This window comes from Gossypium hirsutum, chromosome A11, assembly GCF_007990345.1.
Source record: "Gossypium hirsutum isolate 1008001.06 chromosome A11, Gossypium_hirsutum_v2.1, whole genome shotgun sequence".
Taxonomy (NCBI): domain Eukaryota; kingdom Viridiplantae; phylum Streptophyta; class Magnoliopsida; order Malvales; family Malvaceae; genus Gossypium; species Gossypium hirsutum.
In genome coordinates this window covers 62,176,587-62,199,669 of record NC_053434.1, presented here as the reverse complement: position 1 = coordinate 62,199,669, position 23,083 = coordinate 62,176,587, and the positions used below count along the sequence as shown (strand labels likewise).

At 33.3% G+C, this 23,083-nt stretch overlaps 1 protein-coding gene and 1 long non-coding RNA gene across 5 annotated transcripts; one reads left to right on the top strand and one right to left on the bottom strand.

The window, feature by feature from the left end:
* Positions 1-1,802: 1,802 nt before the first annotated feature.
* LOC107959475 (uncharacterized) lies at positions 1,803-3,989 on the bottom strand. 4 transcript variants are annotated; one of them, XR_005905091.1, is made up of 8 exons: positions 3,659-3,989; positions 3,374-3,570; positions 3,002-3,277; positions 2,834-2,892; positions 2,680-2,716; positions 2,516-2,587; positions 2,027-2,417; positions 1,803-1,936 (listed from the first exon to the last, which is right to left on the bottom strand). XR_005905091.1 is itself a non-coding variant. In XM_041081834.1 (8 exons), exons 1-8 carry the CDS (start codon positions 3,842-3,844, stop codon positions 2,172-2,174), a joined length of 987 nt encoding a protein of 328 aa, XP_040937768.1. In that variant the 5' UTR covers positions 3,845-3,989; the 3' UTR covers positions 1,808-2,171. The 4 variants fall into 4 exon arrangements, 3 of the variants coding, with proteins under 3 accessions (XP_040937768.1, XP_040937767.1, XP_040937769.1); XM_041081834.1 differs by having other exon boundaries at positions 1,808-2,180; positions 2,267-2,417; XM_041081833.1 differs by having other exon boundaries at positions 1,808-2,417.
* Positions 3,990-14,902: 10,913 nt separating this feature from the next.
* On the top strand, positions 14,903-16,073 carry LOC107899305 (uncharacterized). Its single transcript, XR_001684645.2, has 2 exons — positions 14,903-15,455; positions 15,699-16,073. It is a non-coding gene; the product is annotated as an uncharacterized lncRNA (long non-coding RNA).
* The last annotated feature ends 7,010 nt before the right edge of the window (positions 16,074-23,083 follow it).

Sequence of the window (23,083 nt, the reverse complement as noted above, 5' to 3'; positions counted from 1 at the left end):
ATAACACTAGAAGAGGACCTAAGGGAGGACGCAGAGAAGAACAAAGAAAAGACTTGAAGAACACCATCAGATTCATTTCAGAAGCGGATCTCCTTCAAGATTTAAGATCTCCATTCAATTTCTTTAGAAGTTTTATTGGGTTCTTTATGTCTTGTTGTTTTTCTAACTTTGAGATGATGTTATTCCAAATTATAGACTAATTCCCTAGATACCTAGGGAAGATGAAACCTATATGAATCTTATTATTTGATTTTTGAATTACATGATAAATACTTGATTCTTGTTCGTTGCATGCAATCCTAGAAATAGGATAACATAAATCTACCGGATTAGAGTCAAATCTAATAGGGGAATCCATAAATCGAGTTAATGCGACAATAGAGGTTTTAATTAGAAAGAGATTTCAATTAATCAACCCAGAGTCAGTTGTTCTTATTCTCGAAAGAGATACTAACATAATTTAGGGATTTCTACAGATAAAGATGCAAGTGAATAAATTATTTAATGCATGTTCAAAATAATAAGTGAAGTCTAGGTAGATTCTTTCTTGGGTATTGTCTATCTCGTTGGTTTATTCGATTATTTTCTTAATTCATTCTCTGTTGCATTCTTAGTAATTAGTTTAGTTAATTTTAGATTAAAAACAATTCCTTCAATTTATTGGCTAGATAATAGAAAAATAGTAAGTACTACTACTTTTAGTCCTTGTGGATACGATATTCCCGACTCACCATAGCTATATTATTATTCGATAATCGTAATTTTAATTAGTTTAGTGACCATTAATGGACCGCATTAAAGTCGTAACACTTTGGTTTCTCATGATTTTACAGAATCTTAGAGGATCCATTCGAGATAGATTTCGTTTTCCTCAAATTGTGGTTATCAAAAGTATGACCTACTTCAATTTATGTTTAATATGCTTAAGATATTGTTATGTTTAGATCGACGCTTTCATTATCTTGTTTAACATGTTTTCGATTCTATATTCATGATGATAATAAATTATTTTTCGTTGCGTTTTATGGATTGATTAGATATATATATATATATATATATGACATATGCTAAGAATCTATAAAACTGATTAGATATATATATTTATATGATATATGCTAAGAATCTATGCTTGTCTCTTGTTAATAAAAATTTTGAAATTTACAGTAAATTATTTATTGCACCAATCTCTTAGCTCATCCTTAAATTCGTGAAAATAAAAATTCAAAATCATATAAACAAATAAACTAGCCACATTTTATGAACTAATCATCCAAAGTAACTCAAAACATTATTGATAATAATGTAGCCAACTTGTGTAACCTTTATTAAACTATAAAATTTAAAATCATGATCCATCATCTGTACATTTTGATCTCTCCTTTTTTAAATAAAATTGTTTTCTTGTAGTGGTGCAAGTCACGAAAGTCAAAAAAATGTTTTTTTCATAAAACAATTTGATTGGTACAAGACAAGCTATTTTGGAATTAAATTATTATATTTACAAATGATACAGTTTGTTTTCTTTTCTTTCTTCCTTTTTTATTTACTGTACATTTTGATTTTCTACATTTACAGAGTTTGATCTGTTAGGGAAGACTGAACATATAGAAAAGTTTCTTCCCCTTTGTTGATAAGCCTTGAGAATCAGAGTGAACACTAAAAACACCATGGAAATGGAAAGGGATAGCATAGACGCCCACTGCCAAAGAAGGGATGACCTGAATGGCTTGCATTGATTCAGGGAAATCTCAGAGAATGTGTTTTTCACCATGGTACATTCTGTCAAGCTCTGCAGATCAGGATATACATCAAGCATTGACTCAACAGTATAGCTATATGCCAATGCCTTGTTGGAAGCATCCTCTGTAAGGAATTTCCCATTCTCTAAGCATGCTTCGGTTGAATTCTGTTTGTAACAGGTGAACTTTGAAATGATCTGAAATGAATAGTACAAAAATCATAGCATTTTATCAAGATTTTCATGTCTTCAGGAACAAGTAATCTTTGCTTACGTCTGGTATTTTACCGATAGGGATGGCATCTTTAGCACAGTCTCCAGGCTCATAGTTGAAGTCTGGTGCTCCGGAGAACGGGTCACATATCATCTTGAATCCGAGCATTTCGAAATTTTCTTCGCTCAGCCCCATAGTTGTACACACCTCAGTTATTTTTTAGTTCAACTACAACATATATAGAAATACATTGACAAATAGTATAGACTGATGTTTCTCATTTCTACAATGGAAAATACTAATAAATTTCGTACCTTCCCTATGAAATCATGGATGGTGGACCCGATCTCGGTCAAAATTTTCTCTGATTTTCTTGAACTCATGCAGGGTAACAATGTGCTTAAACTGTTGTTGTAGGGTTCTTGCACAAAATCTTCAAAAGTTGAACAAGTATCTTCAGCAAAACTGCATAGCCGCAATGGAGAGATTCTTAAAACATCTTACGTAGTTTGCAAGGAAATGCAAGACTGGGAAAGGAAATGACTTTCAGATTGTTTACGTACATGTGAAGGAAAAAATCAAAACCGGTCAAAACCCAGCACAGAGCTGTTAAGATCCAGGAAAAAACAATTATGCTGAAAATGCAAAGAGAAAGATTATAGACACAAGGCAAAGGGTTTAAATCTTTACAACATAAGTTGAAGGAGAAAGTAAGAAATGTCCTTACAAGATAAGTCCAGGATGCCAATGTAGAAGGAACAGAACTGAGCCAAAGCGGCAATCCATTAGTCTAAATCAAATTAATTGTGATTATATAATTTTTAAGATTGATAAACATTCAGACTGCTACAAATCAAGTGCAGAAATTAAGCACAACTCACCTAGTGCAGCAACCAACAACAGCAAGTTAACACTGGCAATCCCAAGATGTGCTATGTATCTAAGACAACGGAAAAAGGAAAAAAGAATGTAAGAGTTGTAGACTGTAAAACACATGGTTTGAAGACATAATAGAGAAAGAAGCTCCTGCCTAGAAATTGGATGCTTACGGAACTTGAATCGCCACATCCAGTGAATGTTCATGATTCCTAACGAAATTGCGAATCATTCGGGATTCCCTTCCGAGTCTATGAGTTGTCACGTTCAATCTCGATGACGTCTTTTGATCATAAGGAAGCAGAAGGTACTGCATTCTTGTCATTGCGGTAATTAATCTTCGAATGGATTGGGTAACCTCATGTCCAGCTTTTACAAGTGTGTTCTTCAGTTTCTTTGTTCTGTGCTGAGAGATCTGGTTTGCTGCAATGACGAAGCTGGCAGCAATTCTTCGGGTTGAATCACATGCAAAAAGTAACAATTTTATTAGTAACATGTTCATATATGCATTTCTATGGAGAACAAGCAAAGATTGATGAGCTTACATGGCGAACAACGTTAAGAGTAGGAACAATATAAACAGCAGCAAAAAGTAACGATCCGAATGGACAGTAAGCCAAGAAGAAGAAGATTCGTTGCTGGTTATTGAGTTCTTGAAAATCATGAAAATCCCCAGATATACTCCACACAAGGTCCAAACACCCGCCATTGCATACCCATGAATTCCTGTAAATGCCGTTGACTGTAACATCATTAAATACCAAAAAAACTTTCCTTCAATAAAATGACAAAAAGGTAAAGAAAGGAAAATGGAAAAACTAAGAACTTACAGCCCAGTAATGCTTATTGGTAACATTAAAGACATCATTGTAGTGTTTCAAGTGTCGAAGAGGATCGGGTCTCTTGATGATACGTTCATGAACAGGTACTGATCCAAAAACCAACTTCGGTGAAAAGAAGGAAGAGAAAACGAGTAGGAAAACAAATGAAACAAGGGGTCCATTTGGTTTGGACATGTCATTAAAGAGGTTGGATTATAGGTGTTTGGTTAGAAGAATGAAGAGAAGAAAAGGGTGGAAACATGAAATTAACTAAAAAGGAAAGATAAATTTTGCATCAACAACTTTGGGAAGAAGAAGAAAGAAAGATAAGTTGCTTGAATGTCGGACTTGGAGAGTAAGGTAAGAATCACTTGTGGTTATTAGTGAAAGGAGAGAATATGTTTTAGAGCAACGAATCAAGAGCCGAAATTTCTGTGCCATTTTATTGACTACCTTCCTGCTTTATTTTTCCTCCCTTGCAGTTCATCGTAAGCAATTTTCATATGTTTATTTTGGATTATTCTTATTTTATACTTATTCTAATATAGATTATAATTAAAGCCGATGAAGATAATCCTACATGGATGATTTAATTTTCACACAAACATTTTGAAATTTTACCCTATTTTCTTTTAACATTTAAATCTCCAAAACTCATCTTCATTAATTATTTTTGTATATTCGAATGAATAATAAATATTTTAAATAGTTAGATTGCATGGAATGTAGACAACTAGACATGATCATAGATTAGATTGAATCATGTTTGGGTCGAATCGATGTAAAATTTTAAGTCCGTTTTCTAAGTTCAGACCAAGTCCAAAAATGGCCTTAAAATTCTACCAAGTCTAGACCAAATTAAAAATGTTAAACCCGAACCGCCCATATTAATTTTTTTAATATTATATTTATATAAAAATAAATTTGAAAAAATATAATACATTAAATATAGTAAAAAGTTAAAATAAATATTTCTCAACAAATTGAAAATACATTAAAAAAATTTATACTTAGATAACACTAACGTAGTTTCAACTTAGCAATCAAATGCTTCTAAAATAGTAGCAAACTTAACAATAAAATAAGAGTTATATAATATCCAAATAATAGCAATAAAATAGAAGTAATATAATAATGAAATTGTAACAAAACAGCAAAACAGTTGATTCGGGCCAAGCCCAGGACAAAAAAATCTTACCCGAGGCTCAACCCATTTAGAAGACACGTCTTATTTTTTGTCTAAACTCATTTTTTATACTTATATTTTGCCTAAACCCTCCCACTTTTTAGGCAGGCCTTTGAACTTGGGCGAGTAGCTCGATCCATAATCAAGTCTAATAAAATGTACTAGAATTCATTTTTTTAAATATTAATTTATTTAATATTATGTTTAATCTACAAAATATAAGCCATCCCATAGAAAAAAGGAAACATATTAGTATAAGTATTATTATAAAATTATAATAAATTAAATAATTATTAAAAAAAGATTGTTACTTTATGGAACCAAATAATCACCAAAATTAATTAGGGGTTGAAATCCAAGTATCAATCAGGCGCTATTAGCTACTCTAGTATTTCAGAAAACAACTACCAAAATGAATTTTTTCTGAGAAAATACTTATCAATCTCTCCTTACCTGAATGAATACATTGTTGATGCTTATATACATGAATAAGAGTAACTGCTCCTAACCAATTGCATACCAGACTTAAGCAACTGACTAATAACAAATTAACAACTTTATGCTAACAGTCTCTATAGCCTTTATACTCTAACATTCACCCAGCTTCCTCAATAGGTAAGACCTGAAGTAAACTTCGAAAGTGAGCAAAATTGAGACAGTAGTTTAGTAAGAATATCTGCAACCTGGTCATAGGCTGGCACTTCACCAGCAATGAGGGATCTAGTAGCCACCTTTTCGCGGACAAAAAATAAGTCAAGTTTGACATGTTTGAATTTGGAGTGTAAAATCTGGATTAGTTGCAACAGCTACTGCACTAGAATTATCATTCAAAATCGCAAGAGGATCAGCAGAACTGACTTGTAATTTCGTTAACAGAGAAACTAACCAAGTAATATCACTTGAAGCCGTAGCTAAACTCTAATATTCAGCCTCTACCGTGGATCAAGAAATAACTTGTTGTTTCTTAGAACACCACGAGACAGGCGTATGACCAAAGTAGACACAATAGCCCATAGTAGAACGACGGTAATCAAAATCAAGACCTCAGTTGGCATCAGCATAACCAACCAAACACAGTCTTTCGGAGTGTCTAAAAACCAGCCCATGCATAATAGTGCCATGTAAATACCTCAGGATACGTTTTAACGCTATCATATGAACCGTAGTAGGAGCATGCATGAATTAACACACACGATTTACAGCATAAGCAATATCCGGCCGAGTTAACACCACAAATTGAAGAGCACCAGTAAGACTTCTGTATTCAGTAGGATCAGCCAACCGATCACCCTCATCTTTAGACAAAGTTGACGAACTAACCATTGGCGTATGGACGCATTAGCCAAAGAACTCCTGTCAAGAAGATCCCGAATATATTTCCGCTGGCAGAAGTGTAGACTACCATTGGATGACCTACTGATTTCAGTCCCTAAAAAATAATGAAGATCACCCATATCCTTCAGAGAAAATTCGTTATGTAACTGTTGAACAAAATAGTTTATTTTGTCCATCAAACTTCCAGTAATAACAATATCATCCACATAGACCAAGACATAGACAGTAAACTTGGTTAAAACTTTAACAAACAAGGAATCATCAAATTTGTATAGAACAAACCCAATAGAGACAAGAAACTACTTCAATTTTTCAAACCAGGCATAGGGAGCTTGTCGTAACCCATACAATGTCTTTGTTAGATAACACACCAACGGCTCACCATTTGGTTCATATTGAACATAACCTGGAGGTTGCTGCATGAATACTTTGTCAGTTAGATCTCCATTTAAAAAGGCATTATTTATATCAACTTGACAAAGTTGCCAACTATTGGATACAACAATAGATAAAATGCTACAGATAGTAGCAGGTTTGACCTCCGGGCTAAACATTTCTTTGAAGTCACATCTAGGTACCTAAGAATAGCCCTTTGCTACCAATCGTGCCTTTCATCGATCAATCGACCCATCAGGATTCTTCTTAACTTTGAAAAGCCATTTGCATCCAATCACTTCCCGACCATGAGGTAGAGGAACAAGTTCCTAAGTAGAATTAGCTATTAAAGCATCAAATTCAACTTGAACTGCTAACTTCCGTTCCTTATGAGTTAGAGCTTCCTCAATAGATCGTGGCTCAAAATCTACAACTTCAACTGTCAAAACCTTAGGTTTAAAAATTTCAGCCTTAGACCGAGTAACCATAGCATGAGTGTTTCCTAGAGAAACATGAGGAATAGTTGAGGGTTCAGTGGGTAACTGAATAGCTTCAGTAGAATGATGATGCTTCCTTAGATTAAACCCGGAATCAGCCAATGAATTAATTGAAACGGTCTATAGCGGACTAGATGTAGCTGGTGAGGCAATTGCACCAGACTGCACAGGATCGTAACTTTCAGTAGACAAAGGTACCATAGGTAAAGGCACAGTGGTTCAAGTTTCTACAGTGGGTTACCAAGATGAGGACTGAATGATAGGGATATACGTTGTAACAGATGTAGGAATCTGAATATTTTCCACAACTGATAGAGGAAACAAGAATCAGTGCTCATCAAAAATAACATGACGAGAGATAATCACCTTACCATCTAGTGTTAAACAGTGATAGTCCTTATGTTGAGAGTTATACCCCAAAAATGTACATGGTTGTAAGCGAAAATCCAGCTTATGTTACACAAAATAACGTAAATACGGAAAACAACAGCAGCCAAATACCTTGAGATGATCATACGTAGGTTCACACCCATAAAGAATTTGATACGGAGACTGACCTTTTAGAACCGGAGTGAGCAGTCGATTAATAAGATGCATAGCACTGCAGAAGGCATAACCCTAATAATCCATAGGTAAATTACCCTAAGCCAAAAGTCTAAGACCGATTTCCACAATGTATCTGTGTTTGCGCTCAACAACACCATTTTTTTAAGTGTAAGGGCAAGACAAGCGATGAATAATTCCATGACTAGCTAGAACTGATGCAAAAGCACGAAACTTACCGCCCCAATCACTTTGAAATTTCTTAATAGTCTTCCCAAACGGAGTGCTGACCATCTTCTGAAACTGAAGGAAACATTCAACTACTTGAGATTTACGTTTAATCAAATAAACCCAGGTAAACCGACTACTCATGTCAATAAATGAAATATAATACAGATTACCACCACAGGCAACAGAAGCCGGTCCCCACAAATCAGAGACAACCAGTTCAAACAATTCCATAAATTCAGTAGTAGAGTGTGAGAAGGGCAACTTATGTGATTTCCCTTTCTAACATGCAATACAGACATTATCAAGATATTTTTTATTGGAAACAATTCTACACTTGTCAAGTACAAGTTTAACAATTGCAGGAGATGGGTAACCAAGTCTTTTATGCCACAATGTAAAGATATCATCATCCAAATAACAATCTTGGATCCCGGTGTTGTTAATAGAAGGAATTATATCAGAGGAGACAAACAAACCAACTAAAAATGTAAAATTTCATGTGTTTGGATGTCCTTAATAACACTATAAGAGGGGTGAAATTCAAAAAATACATTTTTATCAATAGCAAATTAAGAGACAAACATAAGATTTTTCTGAATGCTTGGCACGCACAATGTAACAGCTCGTCTTTAGGCCAAATCAGAACAGTGATTTCGGGACCATAAATCTGAAGTCAAAATATTTAGTTTATTATTTTAATAAGGTTTACATCATGATATAATTATTATGTGAAAGTTTCGTTAAGGAATTTTACTGTTTAAATGCTTAATTCGGTAAAAATGACTAAATTGCGTAAAGCGTAAAACTTATGTTCTATTAGCTAAAAGCGTTAAATAGCTATGGAACTTTAAATTAAAGGTCCTTAAGTGATAAATAGGCCAATTATGGTTAGTGTATGATGATAGCATGGGAAATGGTGTAGTTTTAAATATTTTTAAAGGTTAAATTAGTAAATTAGTAATTAAAGTTAAATTAATTAAAGAAAAACCAAAATTTTCTTTCCATTCATCTTGCTGAGAATTTAGAAATAAAAATATCCTTTTTTAGGGATAGACATTCGGCCAAGCTTCCTTTGTCAATTAAGGTACGGTTTTAACTCGGTTTTTAATGATTTCTACGTTTTTGAACTCATTGCAGCTTAATATAGCTAGCATGTACCTTTGTTTTTGAAACTGTTATAGATTTTGAATGATGCCATTGTTGAATTCTTGAATTATTGATGTCCAATGATAGATTATGGAAGCTTGATGATAGTTTTACAAGTCTTATAAAGTGATTTTTGATAAAAATGTCAAATATGGATTAAATTGTGAAAATGTAAAATGTGGTAGTTAAAAGTGTAAAATAATGAAAGATTTGGGCTACTATTAGTATATAGGAAATTTATCTATCATGGGTTATGGCCTAATTATGTAATTTTGCATTTTAATGTGTTAAGGACTAAATTGCAAAGTAGTCAAAGGTTTAGGGGTAAATTTGTAATTTAGCCAAAATGATTGTTTTAGGCTCAATTGAATTGAATGAAAGTTTAAATGAGTTAATTTGATATTATATAGATCAATATAAGCAAATATCGAAACTAGATCAAGGAACACGAAAAGTGGACGAAAAGCCGATTATTTTATTCGAGGTTACAAGGTAAGTTTGTATAATTAGAATCGAACTTTTCTATACTTGTAATTATTTAAAAGAATATGTATAGTTGAAATACTTAAAGTATGAATGTTTTATTGATATAATGTATATGTTACCGAGCCCTGTTTGAACCATATGAATTCATTGGATACGAGTGACATGATACTGAGATTACCGTTTTGGTCTAGCTCCTGTATTTGTTTCAGATTCACCATAGCTCGTATGAGCTTACCGATATATCAGCTCGTAAGAGCTTACTGTTTTCAGCTTATTAGAGGTTACCGTTTCAGCTCGTATGAGCTTACTGTTCAACTCGATAAAGCTTATTATTCAGCTCAATAGAGCTTTCCATTTCAGCTCAATAGAGCTTACTGTCCATCAGCTCAAGAAGAGCTTACCAATCATAGCTCGAAAAAGCACATATGATAATGAATTGACGGATTAATGACGTTGTTCACTCGAGTATCCTTTGAAGTTCTAATAGGTTCAACGGGTATAAATATTGTTTATACCGATAAGTTACAGATTATAAATGTTACTAATGTTATATATGATATGTGAATTTAGAGTAATGCAAAGTTTGTATTAATGGATAGTTTCATGTATTTGTCAAAAGACTAACATGTGATGTATATTTGTGTTTAGGTGTTATTTAATTGAATTGTTGACATTTTTAATGTTGCTTTGATTATGTATAAATAGTAAGTTTAATTCTGAATTATACTAGCTTACTAAGCTATAAAGCTTACTTTGTTTCTTTTTCTATGTTTTATAGAGGCTCATTAGCTCGTTCGTTTCGAATAAGTCGGAGTTACACATATCACTATCCAAATTCCGATTGGTAATTTTGAACTTTGGATATGTAAATATAGCATGTATAGGATAGTTTAAGAGATGTTGATTATGTTACTTGATATCATGGTTTTGGGATGCTTTTGTGTATAAGTTAAGCCATGTGATTTGGCTTATTTTGGCATCATATTTTGGTTGTGTATATGTGTTCAATTATGGTATAATTTAGCAAGGAAATGATGGAATGAAAATGTGCAAGTGAGGTATTGATACATATTTGTTAGATGAATGGATTATACATGATGTTAAATAGGTAATTGAGTATGTAATTGTTAGATTTTGATATGGCAAATAATGTGTATTGAAATGGTTATCTTGGCTGCCTATTGAGTTGTAAAAATATGGTCATCTATGCTTGTGAATGCTTGTGTAATGGCTTGATTTTTCAGTGGTGTCGAAATAGTGATTCGAGATCACTAAATTCGACGACTGAGTAGAAAATATTATTAATTTAATGAGTATAAGTTAAATTTGAAGTTAGCAAATTTTTTGAAATAGTGAATAGTGTACTAGAAATAAATATTAAAATAATTTAGAATCAAAAACGAGGTATCGAGACCTTGAAAATTTTAAACCGAGTCATAAATATTTTTATAAATATTTATAGGGTGTTAATAAGTTAGTACTAAAGTTTCGTCAAGAAATTTTAAAGTTCCGATAGTTAATTGAATAAAATGGACTAAATTGTAACAAATGCAAAATTATGAGAACTGATTAAATAGCTTAAATGATAAAAGAAAGAGAATTTAAAAGGCAGATAGACCCAAGGTCTATTAGGGCTGGACGGCAAGAGTATGAAATCAGCAAGAAAATAAGGAGAATTAAGGGCAAAATAGGAATATTGCAAAATTTACTTAATAAAGCTAGGACTAAAGTGGAATTATCTAGATTTCTCTTTATTTTCTGCATCCTCATCAGAAAAAACACAATATGAGGGTTTCCTTAAGCTGTTTTTTCATATTTTTACTGCAAGTAAGTTCAATTCTTGATTATTTCTTGAAAGTTTTGTGTTTTTGTGACTTTTACAACTAGGTCCACTTGTTGAATTCATTAGTTTTTGATTCTATGAAAGAAACTGAAACTTGCTATGAATATGTGCTGGAAGTATATGATTATTTAGCATGGAATTAGAGCTTTAAATTGTTTATATGCTGATTTTATTGAAAGAATTGAATAGAAAGTGAATGTTTGGGACCTAATTGTAAAAGAGTTTGAAGTTAGGGTTTTTTTTGAAAATTATGAATTTTAATAGTTTCGAAATAACTTATAATGTCTAGGTAAAGTATTAATTGAGAAAAATTAGCTTAATTGATGGGTTAATTGAGAAAGGACTGAATTGTATGAACTGTGAAATTTGGGGCAAAATGAAAATTAACATTTTGCACTAAAACAGTTTTAGACAGCAGCAGTAGTCTAACTTTGAAAAATCACCAAAAAATTTATAAATCGAATTAGATGATGAATAAAATATTAAATTAAAGCTTATTGAGTCTAATTTCTTATAGGAGAAACAGTGTAAGCAATGGAATTGTAAATCATGAGATATAATAAATTCTGTGAGACAAGGTTAGAATGATTTCAGGTTCTCCTGTTCTACTTTGGAAAATCATCAAAAATTGGAGAAAAATAATTAGGGGCTTAAATTTATATGTTTAAAATCTTGAATGAGTTTATTTTCAATAGAAATAAACAATAACATCATCCAAATTCCGTACAATGAGATAATTAATTTTTAGTGAAGAAGGGTCGGAACTGTCAGATAGCAGAACAGGGGTGACTTTAAAGAATAAACTGTACTTATTGGCTAAACCAAAAATTCTGAAAATTTTATGGTAAGAATATATGTGAGTCTAGTTTTAGCAAAAATTAGCGGATCCTAATTTGGAGTTCTGTAGCTTAATATAAAAATAATTTAGTGACTATGACACATATGGACAGCATTGAATATACATAAGTAAATAGTGAAATTATAGATAATGTTACTTATAAGCAGGTTATAAACATTAAGGATATGAAATAGAGTGAAGATGAAGTCAATACTCAAGGAAAAGAAAAAGTAGCTGATTAATCCCTGAACTTTCACAAATTTTGCAAATCGATCTAGGTAAGTTCATATGGCTGAAATTTAATGATTAAATGTTAATTTTATGAATTATATAATGTATGATGAGTTATATTTATTGATGAATTGAGAATAAAATAACAATGTGAAAACCGAATAAATGATCAAATTGAGCGGAACATCAGATTTGAGTACTTTTGATTAGTGACAAGTGATAAGTGGTAGCCTCAGCTACACTTATCTGATCAGTGACAAGTGATAAGTGGTAGCTTTAGCTACACTTATCTGATCAGTGACAAGTGACAAGTGATAAATGTGATCCGTGTAAGACCGTGGCAGGACTATGGCTTTGGAAAGTGATAAGTAATCATACGCAAGACCATAGTTATACTATGGCAAAGTGGAAGTGAAGTACTCAATTTTCCGTAACCATTCCCTAATTTGATTAAGAATGGTAAGTGACAAATAGGCCCAAAAGAATTAAAGTAAATGGATAAGTGGTAGTGAGTTTATACTAAGGAACTCACCAATGATTGTGGTTGACAAGTGAACTTAGTAATTGTGTATATTGTATAAGTGTATGAATGTTTGCCAAGATTTATATTTTATGCCTATGAACTTACTAAGCTTCTATAAGCTTACTTGAGTGTATTCAATGTCTCTTGTACATTGACGTGAAAATATACGGAGGATCGGATCAATATTGAGGATCACACTATCTAGATTATATCCGGTAGCTTTTGTAAATTTCCTTTTTGATTTATATGGCATGTATATGGTTTGATGATTATATATATGCTAAGACTTGTTTAATGAATATGTATTAAAGTAAAGAGTGATGAATATGCTAAATGTTATAATTATAATAGAAGTATAATTTGGTATCAAATTGGTTGAAATAGATTGGTTGGTTTGGATTGGTCTCAGTTTTAAAATTGCAGGGAAGGTTGGATATTTATAAAGGGGTTATATTGAGTTTATAAAAAAAAACTTTTGAAATTTGTGAAAAATTCTCTATGGTTTCGATTTAATTCTAGTTTGGTCCCGAAGTATGTTTTAGGCCTTGGAGGCCCATCTAAAGGACGTCATGACATGTTTCGATAAATGAATAGTATTTAACTCGTAATAAAGAAAAATTAATTTGGTAAACTTCGATAATGTCTCGTATCCTATTCCTGCGACGAATACAGGTAAGGGGTGTTACAGCTTGTGTTTATAGGGTGGCAAAATGGCTTTATAAATGGCCTATTTTTGTCCACACGGGCAGAGGCACGGGTGTGTGTCTCAGCCGTGTGCGACACACGGTCATGCTACATTGTCGTGTGTCCCCTAGGGTACCCTTTCGAGTTAAAGTCAGTATACCCTATAGGTTTGACATGGACTAGACACACGGGCATGTCTACTGGCCGTGTATGGTACACAGGCTGGCACACGGGCGTGTCCGTGGCCGTGTGGTACAAGTCAGTATGTATGCCCTGTTTTCTTACGGCCTAGCACACAGGCGTGTCCGTGGCCGTGTGGTACAAGTCAGTATGTATGCCCTGTTTTCTTACGGCCTATGACATGGGCGTGTCTGATAACCGTGTGAGGCACACGGCCCATTCACACAGGCGTGTGACACTTGAAATGTGAAAATATGTTACCGATTTGGTCTCGAATACTTGATTAAAGCTTTGTATGCTTGATTTAAGTACATACTGAATGTGAATGAATGATATTGACTGAAATAAGATGTTATTTGATTTATGATTGTTCTGAATTGAGTTACAAGTCCGGTAATGCCTCTTAACCTATTCCAGCGATGGTTACGGGTTAGGGGTGTTACACACAAAACATTAGAAAGATGTAATAACCTCTTCGTTGTTGGTAGAACAGTATTCCTAATAGACGAAATTTCAGTGGGAGCCCCATTTCCTATTAAAAGAGAAGAAATACCTGTATACGGAGTGGAGGTGTTTAAACCAGACGCATTCTGACAAACATGATGAGTGGCTCCTAAATCTAGATACCATGGTGAGGTTCTTACTAGTACAGGAACATATGAGTTAGTGTTATCAAGTTGGAATCATACTATGTAGCATCAAAAAATCAAGAATTCGGGGTAGCCTAACACACTGTGAAGAGTCAAAATCAAATACACGTGTTCGGGGTTTAGGTTGCCACGAAACTTCAGGAGCATTATTTTGCATAGAGCCTTCAAGATCAATATAATTAGCACTATACCCAAGTGAACTGAATCCAAATTTTTTACTAGCATTGGCCTGTCCACTACTCGGCCCACTATTCTGCCCAAGAGAGTGGCCTGCATGAGGTGGCCTGTGCACTATGGCAAACGGCCTAACACGGCGCTGGCCCAAATCACGCCCCAGCTCACGCCCCAAATCACGCTGCACTTCACGTCTGAAGAATGGTCTAGTATATGGACCACAAACATCAGGTGGGCCACTAGCAAACCCAAACCACACATTAGTTGATCCACCTGCAAGTCCAAATCCATAGCCAGCTTCATTAGGGTAAGAATAGTCAAAAGTAGGAGCCCTAGCTTGCGGCTGATAATAGCCACGATTTTAAAGATGTGACAAGCCTCCCCACGAATTATCACCAAATCCAGGACCTCCTAACAGACCAAACTGCCAGAGAAATCATCACCTCGTAGCCCCTTTCCATCATGCGCAGAGGGAAATCGCACCACGGTGGAGGCATTTGGGCCGCCATAGTCGCAGTTGAACGGATAGAAGCAGCGCTGCGCCAAATGACCGAATCAGGTACATATTTGGCACTGTGCTAATGGTTGAAATCCACACCCACGTGAACCTGTCATAGAACGCCCACCACGCGCATCTCACGAATCAGAGTCAACCACCGTAACAACCATAGGGGTTTCGACTAGGTGAGCATGAATTGGAACCTTATATGCCGTTCGCATCTGTCGACTCTCAAACTCCAGAAGGATATCAACTAAACGCTAGAAGGGAAGGGGCTCGGTCGAGAATGAGGCCAAGGTCAATATTGCATCAAAGTCCGACGAGAGGCCAGCCAAAACAACTTCTACCTTTTCTGCCTCTAAAATTGCCGATCCAAAAGCTGCAAGTAACGCACAAATGTTTTGTATTTCTGCAATATATTCCTTTACAATTAAATCACCCTTCTTTGTAGAGTGTAGATCATGTTTAATACGAAAGATTTTCGCACCAATTGAAGAAGCGAAAAGACGATTTGTTGTGCTCCATATTTCGCATGCAGATTTAGCAGAAGTAAAGCATGACAAAAGAGATGAACTGATTGTAGAGAGAAGCCAAGAGGCTAATAACTTATCTTGTTGATTAAATGCAGACGCATCTGGATTAGGAGCGAGAGCACCTTCTGGAGATGCAACGAACCGAGGCAGAGCAGCCAACATGCCATCCAAGAATCTTTCCAGCTCATACCCTCTATTGTCAACCTGATATATTGTTGCCACTGGAAAAAATTTCCTTCCTCAAGTTTCACTGTGTCATGGTGAGGAAAGGATTGAATCAGACGTGTACTGGAAAACATTGAACTCCTATGATCAACAGAGGTAGAATCGGTTGATGGTGCCATGATGTGGAAGGGGAAGCACGTACACTCTAGTATTTCAGAAAACAACTACTAAAATGAATTTTTTCTAAGAAAATACTTATCAATCTTTCCTTACTTGAATGAATATACTGTTGATTTTTATATAAATGAATAGGAGTAACTGCTCCTAGCCAACTGCATACCAGACTTAAGCAACTGACTAATAACAAATTAACAACTTTATGCTAACAGTCTTTATAGTCTCTATACTTTAACAGACGCCAATTATAGAGCATAGTCATAATTTGATTGCAAGAAAAATTATTGTAATCATTTATATAAGAAAGATTGATTTTAGAGTTTGATGTTTTTACATAAATTCTTTTGGTAAACTTGTTTTTAAGTTCTTCCAATAAACACCCCATCGACCTAAGCACTAAAATTTTATATCCCTCATCTTTTCATAATTTACTTTTTGTTACAACAATTAACTAATTATTTCATACCTAAAGTACTAATTTGTCTATTTTTATTTTATAAAATTATTACAAAATTCATATATTATTACCAACACATTCATATATATCCTAATTATATAATTAGTTAATTTCACATCCTAATCTGTCATGTATTCTTTTTCAATGTAAAGCATTCATTGTGAAAGGTACTTAAAGAAAGATCTTATTTTCTTCTTTTTTTATTATTAATTTTTTTAATTTTAAAAATTTACTTGCAATAAATTGATTTAAATTTATTTATAATATCAATAATAAAATTATAAAATTATAATTATAATATATTTTAATTGATACATACAATTAAATTTGTGCATTGTCAAATAAAAAAATCAGTTATCATATATATATATGATATATAATTAAATAGAATAATATTCGATATTAATAGCGCCTTAGGCATCACATTCAACAGTGCATTTCGTGTTGGAAAAATTGTAATTTATGGGAACTTTGAGGCATATTCTCAATAGGTAAAGGTGGAGAGTTGAATTATAAAATTATGGTTCATATTCTACTCCATGAGACATTTACAACAGTATATCATATGCTCAAAATGGTTGAGTGATTAATGAGAAATTGATGCTCAAAGTAAGCTACTTGGAAATAGTTGTTGAGGAAAAGAAAAGCTTAGATCCCACATTGGTTAAATAGTAAGTGTGGGATGTGTATATATATGAGAACCCTCCTAAAAGATAAATTTTAAACCCTACCTCATGCGCAGGGGGTGTAGGTCCAAACCTGTTGAGATCGGGACGCATCTACACGACGTGGGCGACATGAAATGTTTCGATCGGTCAAGCCCAAAATGGGATATCCTGTGGATATTTTAGCCCAACATAAAATTATTTTTTTAGTAGGAATACAAAATCTGTTTATAAAAGGACATTTATCTTATTTGATTCCAATGATTTATTGGCTCATTTAATGGCAAATTTTGTGGAAATTTCCAAAATTCCATCATACTAAATGTCTATAAAAGCCTATGAATTCTGAAGAATTTTTCCACACCCATACTCTCTCACACTGAATTTATTTTGCTCTTAAAATTCTTTTTTTTTTCTCTCCATATTTTCCAACGTTCTGGTGATAGAAAAATGCAACATTTATTCGATGATCACTGTAGAGTTGCTACTGTTTTGATCATTGTGTTGTTGTATCCTGAGAGACATTCGACCAATGTTTCTCCAAGTACCATAGGAGTAGCCAAATCTATCTTAAGGAAACTGTGTTAAACAGGCCTCAACGTTTAATAAATCTCTATTCTTCTTTTCGATTTCAACTTTTTGTTACGATTAGTTTACGTATTTGACAATTTAAATATAAATTATTCTATTTATATTTTATTTTATATATATAAATAATTGTTCATTAATATTTATATATTTTGTTCGCTAACGTGTTTTGTCCAACAATCTTAAGACATTATTTTATTTTTGCAATTCTCTAATCCGAGACGAATGAGACACCAAGGAGAAAAAAAATGAAAATAATTTTTTAAATTAAAATAAAATCTGTTTCAATATTACTTTTTGTAGTTCAAAAGATTTTATTCTTTATTTTTTATTCCCAATCAAATATTAAAATTAAATAAAATCTGTTTTGGGATTTATTCCAACCGTTTAATAGATTTTATTCAATTTTTTTCCAAATTAAAAGTGAATAAAATCTGCTTCGGGATTTATTCTTGCCGTTCAACGAATTTTATTGCATTTTTTATTCCATTTCTAAACAAGAATTAGAATTAAAATAAAATTTGTTTCGAGATTTATTCCCGTTGTTCAACAGATTTTATTCCAATTTTGATTTTATTTCCAAAACGAGTATTAAAATTAAAATAAAATCTGTTTCGGGATTTATTCTTGTCGTTCAACAGATTTTATTCATTTTTTCTATTTTATTTCCAAACGAGAAATTAAAGTTAAATAAAATATATTTTGGGATTTATTCTCGCTATTCAACATATTTTATTACATTTTGATTTTGTTGCCAAAACGAGAAATTAAAATTAAATAAAATCTGTTCGAGATTTATTCCCGTCGTTTAACAAAATTTTATTCGATTTTTATTTTGTTTCCAAATTAGAATTAAATTAAATTAAATTTGTTTTAGGATTTATTCCTGCCATTTAACAAGATTTTATTCGATTTTATTTTGTTTCCAAATTAAAATTAAATAAAATAAAATCTGTTTCGGGATTTATTCTTGTCGTTTAACAAGATTTTATTTGATTTTATTTTGTTTCCAAATTAGAATTAAATTAAATAAAATCTGTTTCAGGATTTATTCTCGCCGTTTAACAAGATTTTATTCAGTATTGTTTTGTTTCCAAACAAAGACTTAATCAAATAATTATGTTTTGGGATTCATTCACGTCGTTTAACAGATTCTATTTTGATATAATTATATAATTTTTTGGGGGATTTAATCCTGTCGTTTAACAATTTTGATTTTGATTTTGTTTCAGAATTTTAATCCTGCCATTTAACAAATCAAAGGGAAATTTTTCAGTTTATGGTGGCCTTAATTGCGGCTTTAAACTATGAATTATATTTTTTTTATCAATGGTGAATTAAAAAGATAATATGAGAATGCATGTCTAGGATTGGTTCTTTAAAAGACTTGGTATTTAAACATGCCGAGTACACCACCTCTCTTTTAGGGTTACCTACATGGTGCATTGTTTTATTGTATTTTTTTATTAGACCATATAAACTTTTGTTTCGGGTTTTATTAGATTTCTGTCGTCTAACAAAAGTTGATAAGTTTTCTAATTCTGGTTTTATTTCTTAACAGAAAAATAGAGACTCCCACCAATTCAATTAATTTGCAATTTGAAGCTTTGGTTCAAACGTAATCTTCGATCCAAAACTCAGTGTTGCTGATGGTGGCTGCTGTAAGCCACAATGAGAAACCCGCAAATTCTCGGGACAGAACTTCAAGACTCGACAACATAAAATGTTGTTTTACTTTACCATGTTGAGCTTGGCCAAATTTTTTAAAAATAACCCTCATATTGTTAAAGAGGGCAAGGTAGATGAAGTTATTGTTTTCATTGCTATAAAAGCTTGGAAAACTTCTAATTTCCTGTGCCAAAACTACATCCTGAATGGATTGTTGGATGCACTGTATGAAGTGTATAGTGTTAAGAAAACAGCAAATGAATTATGGATATCATTGGACCATAAATACAAAGCCGAAGATGCTGGAACTAAAAAGTTTTTAGTTGCTAAATTCTTGAATTTTGTAATGATTGATTCTAAATTAGTTGTGAATCAAGTGCAAAAACTTCAACTGGTCATTCACGGAATTCTTGTTGAAGGGATGATGATAAGTGAATCCTTCCAAGTGGCAGTCATTGCTGAGAAGATTACTCCTGCTTGGAATGACTTCAAGAATTACCTAAAATACAAAAGGAAGGAAATGTCAATGGAAGATCCAACTTTTAGACTTCGAATTAAAAAAGACAATAGAGGTACGGAAAAAAGGCTCAACAAATTAGCAAATGACAATAGTGCTAGGGCAAATGTCATAGAAGTCAAGAAAGACTTCAAGAATGGAAAATAACCTCAGAATGGGTCTAAACTGGGACCAAAAGTTGGCATTTCTAAGAAGTAAAAATTTTAAGGAAAATGCTTCAATTGTAAAAAGATGGAACACAAGTCATCGGACTGTAGGATCCCAAAGAAAGTCAGAGCTAACAAGTCCAATATTGTGGAAGAAATTTTCAAAGAAGTGTCCAACATGGACTTATGTGCCTAACATACGCAAGAACCATGAATAAGAATGTTCTTTCCAAACGGGTAATGTTTGTGGGAAGGGGATATGTCTTAAAGTAAATGCAATCTCTATAAAAGAAAAACTATGAATAAGAATGTTGCTTTTTTTTCTGATTATATTCTTAAGTCATTTAATTTATGGCATAGTAGGCTCGGACATGTTAATTATGATACTTTACATACATTAATTAATTTAGAGCACATTCCTTCGTTTCACAATAATTATAATTATAAATGTGAAACATGTGTTTAGGTAAAAATTAATAAGGTCAAAACCACTTGTTCTAATACATAGCAAGGTTTGTGACCTAAAGTTTGTTCAAATAAAAGGAATGAATACATATTTTTATTACCTTCATTGCTACGTGTATTTTCTTAAAAGCAAAGACGAAACTATAGAGAAAAATTTATTCTCTATAAGCAAGAAGTTGAAAACCAACTTAATAAAAAGATCAAGTGATCGTGGTGGTGGATATGTTGAATCATTTGAATACTGTACACAATATAACATTATTCATAAAGTAACAATACCATACTTTCCTCCCATAGAGTAGTCGAGTAGAAAAATAGGACTCTAAAGAAAAAGATGAACGCACTGCTAAAAAGCTGGGTTATCACAAGAAATGTGAGGGGGCGTTTCTATGAGTTAATTACCTTTTAAATAAGGTGCCCCACAAGAAAAGGGACAAGACACCATATGATTTATGGAAAGGTAAAAAACCATCCTGCAACCACTTGAAAGTGTGGGGTGTCTTGCTAGCGTAACGTATAATGGTAAGTCGAGACACATGCGTCATCAACACAATACTGTTAAATAACTGATCTCAAATGAAGTTATCTCTATTGATTTTGTAAAATCAAAATGATAACATTGAGAATCCGCTAATTAAAGGCTTAAATTGAGATCATGTTGATAAAACGTCGAAAGGAATGAAACTAAAGCCCATGAAAATAAAAGGCGCTATGTGAAGGAAAACCCTAGTTGACTAGAGATCCCAAGATCTAGGTTCAAAGGGACAACCTAATTGCATAGACCTTGTTAGGTCACTGTGGGGGTACTTATCCGAAGTCTATTCCTATGATGTAAACAATGACTAAAACTGGGAAAGGTTAAGCAATGCTTTTAATGACCATTGTATATTTCAGTGAGCCGAACAATTTAAGTCACCTATGTGAGAGTGAAATGGGGCCGCTTCGAAGAAACTATTGAGGCATAGTTCTCTCAAACTCTTAGAGAACTAGGAAATGTTCACCGGTATATGAACTTACCCATGAGAACTAAAATCTTGCCACAAAGGTAGTTATGTGAGGTATATCATCGTTTACTTAAAAGGCAGAATAGTTCAAGGACATAACGTCTACTGGTCAGGTAGTAAAGTAAATATACTTTCATAAGAGAAGTTTCAAGGGTGGATACCTACCTATCCTATGCAATTATCGATTTTAGATTCTATCACCACATCGAGTCGATTTTTTTTATAAAACTATCAATTTTCATTCATGTGAGGGATTGTTGGAAAAATTATAATTTATGGGAACTTTGAGGTATATTCTCAATAGGTAAAGGTGGAGAGTTAAATCATAAAATTATGATTTCATATTCTACCCCATGAGACCTTTACAATGGTATATCATATGCTCAAAATAAGCTACTTGGAAATATTTGTTGAGGAAAAGAAAAGCTTAGATCCCACATTGGTTAAATGTCAAGTGTGAGATTTGTATATATATGAGAACCCTCTTGAAGGATGATTGAATGACTAAGCTTGGAATCTTACCTTGTGTGCAATGGGGTACAAGACCAAACTCGTCAAGGTTAGAGTGCACCCGCACGACGTGGGCGACGCGAAATGTCTAGATCGGTCAAGCGCAAAATGAGCCTGCGGATATTTTAGTCCAACACGAAATTATTTTTTCTCAGCATACATACAAAATCTATGATTTATTGGCTCCTTTAATAGCAGATTTTGTGGAAATTTCCAAAATTCCACCATACTAAATGCCTATAAAAGGCTATGGATTCTGAAGAATTTTTCCACACTCATACTCTCTTACACCAAATTTATTTTGCTCCCAAAATTCTTTTTTTCCTCTCCATATTTTTCAACGTTCCGGTTGCAACACCCCTAACCCTTTTTCGATATCGGAATAGGATTACGGAGTATCATTGGTCACTACAATTTATAACACGAATCAAATAAAATTAAACATTGTATGGTTTAGTAATATATCTTATTAACCCCTTTTAGGTACATTCTAGGCCCATGGAATATGTTAAGAACAAACTGGAACCCAATCAGAAGCTTATAGACTTTTTTGTAAGATTTCTAAGATTTCTTTTAATGAACAATACCATATGCCCATGTGGTTTAGAGACACACCCGTGTTGTCACGCATGCCCGTGTCCTTTACCTGTACTTCTCTGTTTGTTGCTGCTAAGTCATAATTTATACATATTTTTATCCCATGCTTAGCACATTTTTGGATGAATTATCATTAGATTTGTGGAATCCGATGCTCCTAATCCTTTAATTTCATGTTTTATACTTAGGTGAGCATAGGAGAGTAAAAAGAGCGAGAAACGGGCTAAAAATGGATAAAATAGGTCAACGTGGGAAATCAACACGCCCTGGACTTCCTCACACGGGTAGACCACATGCCCGTGTCTAATTACTAGACTCTAACACGGCCTAAGCCACCCCACACGGGCGTGGCACATGGCCGTTTCCTTGTCAAGCCCAAGTCTAGTTCTATTCGAAAAATGCCACTTTTGAGGGTTTGAAAGCATTCTAAAGCCTATATAAACACCTTAGAAAGGCACCTAGATGAGACACACAGAGTCGGAGGCAAGGAATTACTCGAAGAAAGCCGATTGATCCATCTC